Here is a 17,188-nt window from a genome sequence, read left to right on the forward strand (position 1 = left end):
AATCGTACCGAACGGTCGATTGCAATGAACATAGAAAGTCAGAAGTATTTTGTCCATCGGCTGGAAAGGTTGAATAGTTGAGAAAGATATTCTGAACAAATATATATATTGGACAAACAGGCAGGGACTAAAATAGGGATTTTTTTCGGTGTAGCCACATCTTGTCAGGGCCCATGTTTTCGCTCTGAAGGGGCCAAATCTAATATGTAAAACAAAACTTGGGTGAATAAACTTGTAGTCACAGACTTTATTTTAATCATGTTCCTTAACTGGTTCTCAGTTTCTGAATTTGAGAGAGGAGCAATTGATATTTTTTTTTTAAAGTGACTTTTGATGATGCAAAAATAGAAAACTGCCCAACCCTTAAAGTATAAATAAATCTCTGATTCAAGTAAATAATTATTTAATTATTTAATTGCGTATAGCGGTTTTTACAGAATGTCTTAATTCTTTTAAGGCTCAGCCGGAAATCCACTCATCTGGTCCGTCTGATCATTTCATAGACGAACAAAAAATTCAAACTTTGATTTTGTGCTGCCGCGCCACAGTGTTACAAAACGTTACTGTCACATTCATAAATCTATTTTTGACATCAGTACGTCACTTTGCGACCCCTTTATGTCCGGAATTACCCTACAGTAACAGTAGACTTTCGAAAAACCAAGAAAAAATTTTGTTGGTTTTTTGGGTTTTGGAGCCCATTTTCCCCGTGAGGGGTATGTAAATTTTCCATGTTAAATATAAAAATCCTAAGGACGTTGCAACTTGCATTGAGACACCTCAAGCATACTCCTTATTGTATTTTCTATGTTCCCGAACCTACCTGCTCACCACTCGCTGTAAAACAGATCTCTTATTCCACATTTTCATCAATAACCAAAAAAATTCAAAAAAGCCTCATGAAATAAAATCGTTGTCTTTAACATTTCTGCAGTAGTAAGTGAAGGCGAGAGGCAGAGGAACATAGAAAATACCATAAGAAGTGTGCTTGAGGTGTCTCAATGCAAGTTGCAACGTCCTTAAGATTTTTATATTTAACAAGGAAAATTTACAAACCCCTCACGGGGAAAATGGGCTCCAAAACCCAAAAAACCAACAAAATTTTTTCTTGGTTTTTCGAAAGTCTACTGTTACTGTAGGGTAATTCGGTACAAAAAGGGGTCGCAAAGTGACGTATTGATGTCAAAAATAGATTTATGAATGTGGCAGTAACGTTTTGTAACACTGTGATGCCGTCAGTTCGATTTTTGAAAATTTCGTCGTTTTCGGTCTTCGTCACATATATCGATTTTTAACGGTCACACGCTAAAAAAGACTTTTAAGTCCTAGGTATGAGATGTACTATTTTAGGCTTTATTTTTTTTGTAAAATAATCTGTGAAGTGTAGAGATTAGATTAACATATGAACTCAACTTTTTATGTCCACTGCACTTGACCGTTGAAAATCGATAAATCTGACGAAGACCGACAACGACGAAATTTTCAAAAATCGATCTTACAGCAGCACAAAATCATAGTTTGAAAGAAAAAAAATCTTCCATAAAATGATCAGACCAGCTGAGTGGATTTCCGGCTGAGCTTTAAAAGAACTAAGAAATTTTGTAAAAACCGGTACACCCTAGTATTTAAAAACATTTAAAGGAATAATGCGCCGCCGCAGGCAAAATATTTGAATTCCTAGGTTTATGCAGCTTACAGGGAATCTTCTGACCAAAAGTAGTAATAATTCATTGGTTTGAAACTTTCTGGTGAAGAAATTTCTATCAGCTCAGCGGGAAGAACTGACCGGGAAATATCTAGATAGATAGGTGTATTATGTCTGCAAACTTGAAGTTAGAATTTTGACGTGGTAATTCAAACTTTCGAACTCATGACCGCTAGGGGTCGCATTCTGCGTCTGAACTCAACAAATTTTACCAATGATTCGGTTTTTAAAATTTTCTTGAAAATGGTGTGGTTTCCTCAACAATTACCATTTGTGACGCAAATATTGTTGGTAATTTGTTAGTTAAATTTGTTGAGTCCAGTCGAAGCATTAATTGCATTGTGATTGGAGCCATAGGGGGAAGTCAAATGCTGTAAATATGCTCTCATCAGTTAGAAAAACCGTTTCGCCAATGATACAGTGAAATTTCTGTGGTGGCAAATGTCGATGGCAATGTCGCCACTTTTAGGGGCATTGTCGCCAATTGCCCACACACTTGTTCCTTACTTTAGTCCCTGCAAACAGGTGTTTGAAAAGTGATTTCGGGTTGTGCATAGAAGTGGTTACTGAATTTTACTAAATAAAATAAATATTTTGTGTCAACCACAAAGCATCGCATTCTTATTCCACCTATCAGGATTCGAATAATTGGATAGAGGAAATGAAGGATACGACAATGGCGCCCAACGTGAAAACCCCACGGTTAAATAATTTTGACATTCGCACATAACGCATATGTGATAAAGCCTATAAATATGCAGAATTCAATGAAGATATGTACAAATACCGGACAATTCTTATTTCGGTGACAGGTTATCGTTGAAAGATGGAAATTGTGTATATGTGCAATAATGTGCAATTCTTGATGTGCATATAAAAACAAAATATGAGAACGTTACGTGTATTACGTGTAATGTTACGTGTAAAGTAACCAGAAAGACAGTACACATAAACATGAATTCGCGCTTGAATTTGTTACCATATGCATATTTCTATATGACATTAATCATGAATAAAGCTTGCATATGACGGGCAGTGTGTTGTTTATTTAAATGTGAAGGTCGGAAAACTAAAGCGGTGAAGAAATCTTAATAATAAAAAGGAAAATTTAACTCGGAGACTCAGTGAACTTTGACAGAAACGTTTGTGAATTTTATGGGGACTCGTCTCACAAGAATTTTAAATTGAAACTAGAATGAAAATGAGAACGGTGATGAATATACGTGTGTGAACCAACGATTATAAGAAGTCAATTGATGAAATTTTGAAATTCTTGACAAGTTTTGCGTTATATAGATACGATAGACATAAGTGGGAAAAAACTTAGAAGATGGTTAAATTGTAACGTGTTGAACTTTGAGGAGGTGGCTAGAAGATGAATGTAGCATGCACAAACGACGTGTAAGTTGTGAGACGAAACAATAAGATGTATCTGATAAACATGTGAAATTCAGAAGTGTTCGGGTCGATGAAACGAATTAGGGTATAAGCATAAATGCCTAAAACAATATTGTAAGAATGAGAAGTATTGTTGAGTTGATTGGAATAACTGACAAAATCATACCAACGTTCCCTGGTGAAAAATATACAGAGGCGGACTTACACAAGTTTTTAAAAGGATGTGAAATTGCGTTGGAGATAGGAAGACCCGAAGAGCAAGGAAACATCCTGGAATGTATTAAAAGGAAACTGACTGGAGAAGCTTATCTAGAAGTGAAGTATGAGAAGTGTGTGACGTATGGACAAATAAAAAAGCTGCTGATTTCGAAATACAAAAAACCATACTCATTCAAAGACTGTCAAAAAGATCTATGGAATTGCAAACAGGCACAGAATGAGAGCTTGGAATGCTTTTTACTGAAAGTGCAAACTCTTTATAGATTGGGTTGTGAAGCAGTCGAATCAGAATACCAAAATCAGCTTGAAATTGAATTCTACGACAAAATGTTGGAGAAAGAAGCCGTTTATGCAATGAAAATGGGTTTGTTGAGGACAGATATTACCGAGCACATGGTTTTACACTGTAGACCAGCACCTGACAACATCAAAGATACGATGAAACTTGCCCTGGAATATGAAAAAGATTTTGCGGAAATAATACCAAATGGGGTCAACGAAAAAGAACGGGCAGAAGCGGCGCCAAATACAGTCAACTGGAAGAACATGGGTCACACACAGGACTACTTGGAAGAATTATCGCGTTTGCGTCACGATTTGAAGTCAATGCTAGCTGAAATATACTCGTTGCGCAATGGGAACAAATTGAATGTTGTTAAGGAAGGATCATGCGAAAGCGAGACTACACGTGAAACTATGAAAATCGCGAAAGAATGCTATATTTGCAACGAAAAGGGGCATGTTGCTAGAACATGTCCGAGGAGACTTCTATGTCGTCGCTGTGGGGGAGAGAAACACAACTTCAGAGGGTGCAAACGTAAAATAACTGACGATCAAAAATTGTGAGTGACGGGCCTGAGCTTATATAAATTGACTCGGATGAAAATGAAGGGTGAGTGTGAAAAAGACGGTGAGTTAGTATGTTGTCGTTCAAAATTTGTTTTCTCACTCATTCGTTGAAACGGTTTTGGTTTTGGTTGCTAGTAAAATAGAAATGAAACATCAGAGACAATAGCGCTCTGGGTACAAATTGATATTGTTCGAAGGATCGGTTAACGTACCTACGATAGCAAGGTGAAAACGTACTTGTTGCCGTAGGGTAATGATCCATAATGAAAATTGTTGGTGGAAGGATCGGTTAACGTACCTACGATAGCAAGGTGAAAACGTACTTGTTGCCGTAGGGTAATGATCCATAATGAAAATTGTTGGTGGAAGGATCGGTTAACGTACCTACGATAGCAAGGTGAAAACGTACTTGTTGCCGTAGGGTAATGATCCATAATGAAAATTGTTGGTGGAAGGATCGGTTAACGTACCTACGATAGCAAGGTGAAAACGTACTTGTTGCCGTAGGGTAATGATCCATAATGAAAATTGTTGGTGGAAGGATCGGTTAACGTACCTACGATAGCAAGATGAAAACGTACTTGTTGCCGTAGGGTAATGATCCATAATGAAAATTGTTGGTGGAAGGATCGGTTAACGTACCTACGATAGCAAAGTAAAAAGGTACTCGCTGCCGCAGGATAATGATCCATGATAAAAATTGTTGAAACGGTCGATGAACGTACTTACGATAGCAAGTTAAAAACGTACTTGCTAAGTAAGGTAATGATCGATGATGAAAATTGTTGAAAGGGTCGATGAACGTACTTACGTATGGACGTATGGCAAATATGAACTGTAAACGTTGGACACGAATGAGCATTGGAAAACAAATGTTGGTAAAACGACGAAAAAGTAGAAGTGGAAGAAATGGAGTTTGAATTTAATTGGGTTAACCCGCTGAGCTGAACTGGCAAAGGTATGAAAATGATGAAACTGTTGTCAGAACACATGAGACTGGGCTGAGAATAGTGGCGCGAAGAAACATGACATGATAGCCGTTACTAAATATGAGAATATGACAAATTCAAGGATGTTCCGTTGATACGAACAGCTTGTGGAAAAGGCCGTTGGGAAAATAATGTTGATACATCGGGTTCATTGTGGTCGAAATTCATGTTTAGTTGTATTTTTCAAGTTGTTGATTTTATATGTTTGAATTTGATTTAGTTAGATTCGAGTTTTGATTTTACTTTTTGTTCCCTCAGTAATTGCAAGATGAAATTGCTTTTTGTTATTTTGGATTGAAAAAGTTTATGTTTGGCAGAATTTTATCTTGCCATGTTTTGGCGTTGAGGTTGTTGATCCGACTTTCATTTTTGCAGATTTCGATTTGAAGTTCTGTTTTGTCTCGTATCGGGTTGAAATTTGTTGAGCTCGATATTATTTGTTGTAAATGATGAATGGATGGACGATTGAATCATATATGAAATCTTTGATTTGGGCATAGGAAAATGCATTTGTTTGGGAAAATGAATATTTGCGTTTAGATAAATTTTATGAATGAATGAATTACGCGGGTTGAATGATGATTGAAGTTGATGATATGAAGGCATTTTTTTATGAAAGGTGAGACCTATAGCATACTGTGAATGAATGTGGCCAGGCCACGAGTGAGAAAAAGACGAATGCTTAAAACCTCAATGATGATGACGTGATTTTAGAGATAGTTACTTTATCTTTACGCTTGGGTGAAAATGCATTGGGTATCCGATTAATTACAATGGGGAAATGATAATGTAAATGATATATTTCGTAGTTACAGCAAAACGGCCACTCGCTGTCGCAGTGTCACTATAATTTTTTTTTGAAAATTCTTGCTTTATATATTTTTGATTTTATTTTAGAAACATTGACAATCTTTGAACAACATGGTCAATCACTGACTTACACAGTCACAAACATCGACGGTTTTAACCATGGACAGTCACCAACACCGACAGTCAATGGACAGTCACTAACATCGACGGTCGTAACCATGGACAGTCACTGTTTCGGCAGGCCTTGTATAAACTGGATGAGCGGGTAGACGAAACTGTTGCTCCTGAGACGGATTGAAACGCACGAGAAATGAGTCGAGACAACGAACACTATGAATATTGCACCAAGACAGCCCTAGCGGAATGAGCAATGGCTGTTGGACGGACCTGGGTCGAACCGATAAATTGACAAGTTGAGGATCGAAGACGACTGGAAGAGAGAGCAAGTAGTGAGACAAAACAAGATACAGTTCAACAAAATCGAGAGTCATGGTTGGTCAATTTGGTCGTTGATGGCCATCGTTTCAGTCATTTTCATTATGGGGGCGGGTATCGTATGGTACATACGATGCCGAAGCACAATATTCCGGAGTGCCACGGAGGGAATACAGCGGATGCACAAATTGGCACGATCCAGGGACAACGTCGAAATGAATGAAGTAAATGTATGAATGAGTAAAATATCTGGGAGTCTTTCGATGGTTGAGGATTTTAGAGTAGGGTTGGGGGTGAAATTTCTGATTTTTATAGTCATTTAAAATGTTTTTGATTTTTATAGTCACTTAGACTGTTACAATTATATTTGGGGTTTCATTTGGGGTCGTAGTTAGGGCCTGTTTGGTCATTTCAAGTTTCTTTTTGATTGTTTAGGTTAAGAATTAATGTGAAAACGCGAAATCACTTTTCCAAAGGCTTGGTCGTATGAGCAAATGGCTCAGAACGGTGTGACAAAGGTTAAAAAGTTTGAAGAGAGGGTTTGCGAGAGAAAGCTTTTTTCCGACTTGAACGATGATCTTATTTTTCTTTTTCTGAGGAGGGAGTATTGTGGTACCCCTCATGCCGAATGGCTGAAAATACGTTCCGCAAGTTGCTAGATCAGCGACATCCCGCGACGCTGAAATATTCGGAATCGTATGTCGTGGGAAATGTATGAAACGTCCACGAAATCGGAATCGAGGTTGGACGGATGTGAAGTGCAATTGCACTCGCATCAATTTGCTGATAACGCAAAATAGAAAAATTGTGGAATATCAATCGTACCGAACGGTCGATTGCAATGAACATAGAAAGTCAGAAGTATTTTGTCCATCGGCTGGAAAGGTTGAATAGTTGAGAAAGATATTCTGAACAAATATATATATTGGACAAACAGGTGTTTGAAAAGTGATTTCGGGTTGTGCATAGAAGTGGTTACTGAATTTTACTAAATAAAATAAATATTTTGTGTCAACCACAAAGCATCGCATTCTTATTCCACCTATCAGGATTCGAATAATTGGATAGAGGAAATGAAGGATACGACATCTGTATGTTTTTTTTTGTTGTGAATGCGTTTTAAAACAACATGCTTAATTAATTAATTTTAAATCCAAATTTTTGTGGTTATTTCGCTAATGTATGAAATATCAGCTTGCAGGAGATAAAACATTGTTCTACCTTGGTGTATATTTCTCGAATCACTTCTTATGTACAATTGTATATACACTCGCTGGCGCTCGTTATATACAATTGTACATACGAAGTTATTCTCGAAATATACACCAAGGTAGAAAATGTACTAATTTTTAAAATAGTATTTTATGCGGTCACCACCTCCATTGCATAAAATTGTAATTTCAATTTATACGGCCAGAATTGTCCACAACTAACTTACTGGAAATTCCAATTTAAATTTTATTTAAACAATAAAAAAAGACTTTCAATTTCCGTAAATGGGAATGCGATATGCCTGCAATCAAATGAACAAAGAAATAAACACCGTCGTTCCTTCAGACTGCCAGCAACGCTATGGAATACAATTGATTCACCAGAAACGATGAGAAAAACACAAAGAATGTCAATCAAAATTGATTCGCATAATAAAAGATAGTGATGACGAGATAGATGATATATAATGATGGTATTCGTTGTGCAAAGAAATATATGTGAAATTGAAAAATACACCCCCTCATCCATTCATCGGTTATTTATATCCATTACTATATAGACGTACTGATATGTTTGACTATAACTTACCCTCGTACGACCTAACAACAGGGCATCCATTTCACCCTCTGGGTTTGCGTTTGGTGGTGCACTTATCACAGATATTGGAGCTGCTTGTGTCGGTCCATCAACCACCCCATCTGCCATCGTTCAACAAGTTATTCATAAAATTTATCAAAAATATATTATATCTACAGCAGTACGTTGATTTTCTGGACATTTTACGATTTGGATTTGGCCATTTTTACATTTAATTCAAAAAAATTATTTTTTTTTTAAATATTTTTCTTTTGTTAACTTTTAATTTCACGTTGATAATAATTTATTATTTATATAAAAAGAATAAATTTTATTTTTATGATGATGTCACTTGCACGATTTTCAATTTAACTTTTGGATTTTTTTTTTGTAGATATGTTATATTATACTCTCATCATACTTTGTATACTACTTTTTGCTACGAATGTCAATTCACTTTACAATTTCCGTATATATTTCGAAGGATTTTTTTTCTTTTGTCATAACTATGCATATACGATGATTATGTGATACGGATTTTAAAGCTACACACCGGATTTACAATCGATAAAATATGTTCTGTAACAAAGCTAAAACATTTTTAATGTCATTCGTCGGGAAAGTTATGCATTTTTATTTTGCCAGAGATTTCGTTGAACTTTTACTGAATAAAATGCACAAAACAGTGTGCGGGTTCAATATTTTCTTTTTTTTTCCGTTAAATTTTTAAAAAACAAAAAAAAATAAGAAAATGTCTGGGATGGTGAGATGTCTGTTAAAATGTGTGATCGATCGTTCGGTTCTAGAAAAATAATATCAAAATTAGTCGAGGCTGCTGTAAGGTATTTTTAAAATGATGTAAAAAATCATTCTCAGCTAATGTTGCCAAACATATTGTTCTAGGTTATCAGGTAACTCGGACAATTTGTCTTTTTTTTTCATTTCACGGATTCGAAGAGCCTCATTCAAATTCTTAGCTGCTGTAGAATGGGTAGAAGTGGGTGTGGTACTTTGTACACAAAATTAATTTTGTAAAAAAATCTGTGAGTTTTATAGGAATGAGGGATCATTCATAAAGGAGAGTCCAATGTGTGTCTTCCAATTACAGTTTGTTCATTTCATTTTTACACATTTTCTAAAGATTGTCGATATGTCAGAGTTTTTAATGTACCCAGTCAATTAAGTTCTTCCCAAATTGCGCAATATTTGAATTCGCGATAGAAATTTTAAATTTTGCGCCAAAAATTCATAATTTGGGAATAACTTAATTGACTGGGTACATTTAAAACTCTGACATATGTAAAACTGTGTAAAAGTGACATGAACAAACTGTAGGTGGTTTATTTGGGAAGTAGAATGCATATTTATCGAGTTATTAATGATTTAAATCGGCTGGCAGCACTGCAAAAAGTGGACGTCATTTATGAATGATCCCTTACGTATCACAATTGTTTGCTTAGAACTATGTTTTGCGCCGAACTTGTCGAAATTCCCCCTACTAATTGAAGTTGTCAATGTTGTGATTCAATTGCCTTCGTTTCGATTAGAATTGTCCATTCCATAAGAAAAGTCTATTGAAGAGAACTATTACAGAGACTTTGAATATTAAAAACGTCATAATATCAAAACCGTCCAGGTGGTCTACTCTAAAACTAATAGCACACGAGTGCTGATAGACATTGAGAAATCAAATTAACATTGCAGAGGTATGGAAGTTCAAGGCTGTGAACTTCGGAAAATAGTGTAATATATACGACGGTGAACACCCGCTTCATAAGCGTATACAATTTGCACGTCATCATAGGGAAATGCTGTTTGGAAACTAAAGCTCAGATGTTTGTAGAATTCTATTACATTTCTAGTACAGTTCGCCATAAAATTACTGATGTCAGCGCTCTATTCTTTTGGCAAACCAGCTTCGCTGCGATAACATTTCATGGATATTTCCAGAGTGAAGCATTCACAGACCCGCAGCCTCACCGCTATTGCGAATGAGTTATTGAAAAAATCCAAAACCGAATTCTAGATTTTTAGAAATTTATTTGGTGGTATTCCACGACTATTTAAGTAAAGTCCAGGGTGCCGAAAGTTGACAGGCCCCAATTATTTTGAATGTGTAGCACAGTGATCATCCGTCTGGAAGTACCAAAATCCATTAATGAATTTTGTCATTGTAATTGGCCAATAGTTACCTTTCTCCCGCATTCCATCAGGTGCTGAGCATCAGTGCCAGCTGGTACTCATTTTATAACTAATAAGGAACGATAAGCCATTTATATGGAATAGAGAATCGACAGCTGATGAATCGAAACGGTCACGCTACTCAGATTTTTCTAAAAATACACAGACCGAATTCGCAGAAACAAATATTTAAAATGTGGAAATATTACGAACGCACGCATAGCTTAGTATGACAAATTGTTATTGATAATTGGACAGACAGAAGTTGGGAAACTTTTAGAATACAAACTTATAGCAGATATCGCGCGAAATGGATTAATATCTTGCAGTGGAAATTTTTCAAAGACACACGATTAGTGTCCACGTAGAATAACTTCAGTTTTCAATTCCACTCATGGAAAAGTGAAATACAACATATTTTCTGAATTGGGAGTGGTTATGGCCTCCACAGAAAGTTCGTTTCACATAATGGCAATCTAGAATTTTAAGCTCTACCTATTTGCTTGATACGCGTACTCGACCTGCTCCAAAATAGTAGAACTCTGAATCTAGATTCTCATTTGTTAGATGCAATTTAAGTTAGTAATAATTTACAAACCACAACAATTACCCAACTCAACTCAGAAAATATGTTACATTTCACTTTACCGCGAGCGTAAATGCAAAAATCCCATTAAATTCTATTCATTAGTACTTCATGTGCTCCCAGCAACTATAAAAATCGAAATTCGTAGGAACAAAAGCAACGTATAACGTTAAACACGAAAAGTTGGTAGTTGGTGTAGCATCAATCTTTTGTGTTCCAGATTTACGAGCATTTTATTTCCCTACTACAAACCTCTTGACAAACGAATAAAAGCTGGAAAAAAGCGAAGAATTTTGTGATAATCTCCTCTACAACATGAAAGTTTTTACGTTAAACGACACTCCCATGTATGCTGAGTACGAATAACGGAATGCAAAATTCTCGCTGTCACCAACATGCCAGAAATAAGCTGTTAACGTTTTCCTGGAATCAAGGTTTCCAGATAAATCGTTGGATAAGCATTAAATTGCACAACGAAGCGAATCAGCTTAATCCAGCGAATACAGAAATTTTCCTTGAATTGAATCGATGAAGGTGAAATTGGAAAAATCGAACAAAAAATAATCGAATTTCCGCTTGTCGATGAGTGGTTATCAAATTGAATAATAAAATCAATCTTCGCAAATCTCGTGCATTCAATGCACATTTAGCACGCGTATACATGTCTGCATATATACGATCTAAATACGGTTAACACCCATGAATAGCTACCGAAATCCGGAGAAATTTATTTACAATTTAAAAATTTATTTCAAAATCAAATGAAAAAAATTGCGCAAATATATCAAGAGTGCCGTGAACAAGTCTGAACTTTTTTTTTATACCCAGCTGTTTACGTGATGATGGCATATTTTGGTGATGGAATATTTTTTTCATCGTAAATGGTAATGAGAAGTAATGAATGGCTTTTAATGTTTTAATGGTAACAATTTTGGGATTGTTAAAATTTCATAAAAAATTATGGAAAATTTTAATGGAGCGATCGATGAAGGCTGTGTATAGCTCGTTCGATGCGTAAAAAAATGTAGGTGGAAACACTTTATCATCAGGGGGGTTTCAGTTGAGCACTTCGTGTGTGATTTGGCATGCTTTAAGTTTGTCATGTGATTGTTTCAAATAGAAGAAATCCCTAATTAAGTGCCACAACGGTAAAGTGAGTTGAACGAAGCAGATAATGATGATTCCACTAGGGATCGACTGTTATTTTTAATACCTTGTAGCCACTGAAACACGGCAGGGTAAAATAAACCAGGCAGGAACGGTTCACATTTGAACAGTCAAATAAGGGACCTAATACACTCAAATGAACTCAAATGATGTTAGTGTAAATTGAATTAATTTTATTCGCAAAATACAATTCTACTAGATACTGTAGGTCACTAGTCAAATCAGGCGCTTATGCTTGGCCTATTTTACCCTGCCGTGGACTGAAAGCGTAACACATTGGTATCAGTCAGTCAGTCCAAACCATAGTGTTTGGCACCGAATTACTTCATTCATTGTAACATACAGACCATTTCTAACAAGGTCAAACAATTTCAGAATTCCTGTTCCTTTTTATCGTAGTAATCGATAGCTAAACACGGCCGCTACATTTTGGGTGGCTTAGACTCCGACGAGCCAAGGCTGAATTCGTACAGGTGTAGGTTGAATTACCGTGATCATAGTACCAATAATCCAATACCAATACCATTGGCTAAATTCTCCTAATAGACTCGTTAAATTTTCTTATAAATTCCAAAGAAAAAAATTTTAATGGAATTTTCCAAGGTAACCTTGGAAGGTTAAGAATTAATGATAACAGCAGGCTGAAATAATAAAATTGGATGTCAGTACGCTATAACTTCGAATGAAGAAAGTTTTAACATAAGACATTCGACCACTGTTTCGATCTGAGAAAAAATTTAAATACGTCTTTCGACGTTTTGCATTAATATGCAGTTCAAAAATACCATTTCTCATCAGGCCATGGCGACAGTGGTACTCGATACAATGCTCTAAAAACACTATGCTGATTTGTACACCAACAAGTCTAGTGAATCATAGTTGAAATTAAGTTTCCACTCATCACCAAATTTGCTAACTCGTGGCCAGTCAGTGGTTTCTTTACCAAAAGCCCCCACACATTTTATGACACATTTGGGCGAACCAATGCAAAGTTTGAACGTGAACAAATGAAAGTTTTTTCAAACCTTCATTAGCCACACACATGCGACTATGGTTGATTCTTCTTGCTTAAGAAAGTTTTTATTTTCTATCTACAGGGACTACAGGGACTACATGGACTCTTTTTTTGAAAACATTTACAAAATTTTCCCGAATTTTCATACATTTTCACAAAAAATGTTTTTGGAAAATTCAGGAAAATATGGAAAAATGTTTACCCAAAAATAGTCCCTGATTTCCAGCACACGAGACCCATCATTCCGTACAACTACTATTCCGTTTACTATATAGAACCACCATAGTCTACATCCCCCCATAAGCTCATGTAGGCGCCCCTTTACCTCTAGATTAATACCAAGAAAAACGAAAATGTGAAAAGTAATTTTAGCACGAAAGGCTCTGATTAAATGATGTTCCACGACTTGAGACATTAAAATGTATACATTGTAACATGCTACACATAGATCACTAAGGTTACGATGTAAATGTTGACATTGACAATGAGCAAAGTTGATGTGGAAAGGATTTAGTACGAACATGAAACCTTAGTTGTGTGAACCGTATTTTTTTAATCTACAGAATAATTCAGTTAAATTCAATCAATAGACGTTGACGTAGAGAGAACGTTCATACTAAATTTTCGTTTCATTTTCGCCTGGACAAGTCTTAGGTATAAACCATCGATTAATATAGTTGGTTGATTTCTATTCAAAATTTCAATTCTATTAGACATCGGTTTAATATCGTTGCTGGTCATCGAAAGCAGTTGAATATATTGATGAATGGACGCCTGAGTAGAGAAGTTACCATAAAATATTTCAATAAAAAAATTGTCAGAATTTCTTCTTGAAGTATAGCAACATTTGTCCCCTTTTTTGTAAAACAAAAAAATTTGCCTTGCAAATAGTCCTCGGTTACATACACCTGTCCCACTGAATTTCCTTCCGTTCATTTCCATTTATTTACCATCATAGTCTAATCAAAGTGATGCGCGGGTGTTAGAATGTTATATATTCAAATTTTCGGTCTACACACCAGTCAACAGACATCATCAACCACATTTATTATATTTTGTATCCTTTGGCACAATCAATTTGTTTCGAATTTACTGCTATAATATAATCAAATTCACTTCAATTATTATTATTCAAACAGAGATTTCATTTATTTACACATCGTTTTCCGTCTTGATTCATAATATTTCGCAAACAGGAGACAAAAATCTAATTTATTAACATCCAGTTGAACATGAGAGTTAGTAGCATATAATGTAGAAGGGGTACGTACAATTTATAATAAACAAACACATTCGAGTAGAAAGTTCAGATAGAATGTTTATGCACTACACACGGAACACATAGAAGTTACATTTATTTGTGTACAAAAAAGCACATTAAATGAGTACATATCGGATAGTCACTATTTATCTTTTAAGTATATAAATGCAGCAACCGATGTCTTACACTTTTGTATGCACAGCAATAACAAAATACAAAATTTGAGATTTATTTTATTTTTTGAAATTTTTTATTTAAAAGTTCAATTAGCAGTTAAATTGAGCTTTTTTTCGGTGTTTTACGGAAAGTTCACATTATAGTTGCCGAAAGTGTCGCCGTTTAAAAATTAAAGAGCGCGCAAGAAGATGCAATATTTATTTTGAAATCAACGAAACAAAGTCTTTGATGAATATATTTGTTATGTGAGAAAGTTAAAAGCAAGCAGCAAATAGCAGAAAATGCATATTATCTCGTCGACCCCTGTTTTGTGACTATATTTACCGTTCCAACAGTGAGCGAACCATTTGATATAAATATTCCGTTTCGATTTCGATATTTGCGAGCGGCAGAGAGACACCAACGATGGAGAGACTTTCGTACTGTATATCCGGGGTTGGAATGGGAATGTGTAACAGTGGAACGGGTAGACCGATGAGAGCGGAGAGAAAATGCACGCGAAACGATAATATCGAAGTCGAAATGATTGCAATTTTTCCTGTTTTCCGTTGTGTTGATTTTCCTTGAATTTAGTTTGCTCCACGTAGGAGGAAATATATTTTTCACGTAGATAACATTGCTATGTACAACAACCACACGTGAAGGATGAAAATAAAGCATCCGTAACATGCCATTCTTTTCTGTTGAACACATTCCGAAATGCAAGAAATGTATTGAATATATGGGTTTGGGAAAATTGTCTGTGAGTATAAAGGAACTGTGCGTATGAATGACTCATATTAATATGTTTTGGCAGTAATAACCGTTCGGGTTAGATGGCATATCGTTTGGTGAATATATTGAGGTTTTTATTAATAAACGTGACACGATTAACTAAAAAAAGAAATTTTACAAAAAAAAATATTCTGAAAGGGAAATTCCACCCGTCGAGGGAATAGAATGTTAAATATTTCACTCTGGTCTCTGAAAGCTTGGATTAGTTATACCCTAGTTATATGCCAAGCTATTTGAATTTTTTTTTTCGTTGGTATTTTAATTACAGCAGTTCTACGTACACAATTAGAGAAATTCAAAATAGACTGATGTACGCTATGGTCGGTATACGGTAATATATACGTATACAAAACGTGATACTACACACTTTATTGATCAATTAAAAAGGTGGAAAATGCAAATTTTATTGTTTTACATTTCATTAAGTTATGAATAAGATATCCCATCCGCACAATACTCCACTTACAATCATTTTATACATAATACGCCACTGAATAATTAATGAAAATATTTCTGCAAAAATTTCATTTTGATTTTAGCTTTAGGAGCAACGATTCCTTGAGTATATATATGCACGCAAAACATTGGCCCTATAATAACGAAACGAAATAGCATACACGGAATAAGAACTCTTTTTGACATTTTTGTTGTTGATAGAAGAGCATTAACTTCAGCCTATTTTCATCTACGAAATTTACCTTTTCAATTAATTTTTGTTAGGAATGAAACTGTGTCTTGAGTGGACAATAATTGTCTCCGACTATGTCATCTGCTAATTGGGAAGCTATTCTGTCAGTTTATTTTATACATTATCATTTACAAATGACTTACAATTAGCAATGGGGGTGCTTGGAAAAAAATCGTACTCTTCATGTTTCACTAGCGTACTTTTTGAATGACCTCTTACAGTTAATGTACGTGATGTGCTATCAATCTACCTTGAAAATGTCGTAGCGCCTATATGGTCCAACAGCAGTGAGATTAATCTAACATCTGGCGTTATATGTAGAAAAAGTTGATGATCGGGGCGTGACACGATTCTCCAATGAGAATTATCTGTTTTTGTTGCAAGTATGAAGAGTTCTTCACTAGTGGCCTCACGTTTAAAAAAAAACGTTTTCCGTTTCACCGATTGAGGAACGTCAGTCAAAACGGAACCAAATCGAAGGAAAACCCCCTTTATTAAGTGTGTGGACAACTTAGAGATTAATTGACAGTTTTGACTTTGACTTTCGTAACAAGTGGTAAATATATTGCGTTCTACGGACACACACCTTGTATATAAAAAATAAAATAAAATAAAAGCTACAAAATTGTGTCTTCGCTACATCGACGCAAAAACATTATGAATCTTGTCTTAGATTGTAGATTGTACAGTACACACATATAGTGTGTGTTTGTAAACCAGCTGGAGAAAAAGACTATGAAAATTTTCTGCTCAATTTCAGATTCAGTTGCTCTTAAAGGCGCATCTTATGCCGTAAACAGAGAATAATCCACAATTAAAATCTGATTATTCGAAATTTCTTTTTGTTGGCATCTTTCTGGATCATACAAAGGATTTCAAAGCATATTAAAGACCGTTAATCTGCAAAGTTTGAAAGCATGTTATCTCTGTAACAGTTTTCATGCAAAATTAGCGTTGTCGTTAGCATAAAATTTCTATTTCAAAAGAATTTGAAGAGGTAATTATTCCACTTTTTTTCTTCGATACGATTCTGGTTCACGTGAAAATCAATAGGAATTTTAAATGCATTGGTTGGCATTATTAGGAAATTTCTTGTGGAAACAATGTTGTTAATTGAATGAATGTTAACGTTTGATGTTCATTTGG

At 35.4% G+C, this 17,188-nt stretch overlaps 1 protein-coding gene across 3 annotated transcripts in view; it reads right to left on the reverse strand.

Moving 5' to 3' along the window:
• The window catches only part of LOC119069765 (inactive dipeptidyl peptidase 10-like), a 63,891-nt gene that overhangs the window by 33,408 nt on the left and 13,295 nt on the right, over positions 1-17,188 (reverse strand). The window contains exon 1 of one of the 3 annotated variants that reach the window (XM_037173897.1): positions 8,206-8,451. The exons of 1 other annotated variant lie outside the window; for it this stretch is intronic. In XM_037173897.1, coding sequence (XP_037029792.1) covers positions 8,206-8,322 — 117 coding nt within the window. In that variant the 5' untranslated portion in view covers positions 8,323-8,451. Of the gene's footprint in view, positions 1-8,205; positions 8,452-17,188 lie in introns of those variants that run through there. One more of the 3 variants, XM_037173899.1, reaches the window with a different exon arrangement.

Source organism: Bradysia coprophila (assembly GCF_014529535.1).
Source record: "Bradysia coprophila strain Holo2 chromosome X unlocalized genomic scaffold, BU_Bcop_v1 contig_39, whole genome shotgun sequence".
Classification (NCBI taxonomy): domain Eukaryota; kingdom Metazoa; phylum Arthropoda; class Insecta; order Diptera; family Sciaridae; genus Bradysia; species Bradysia coprophila.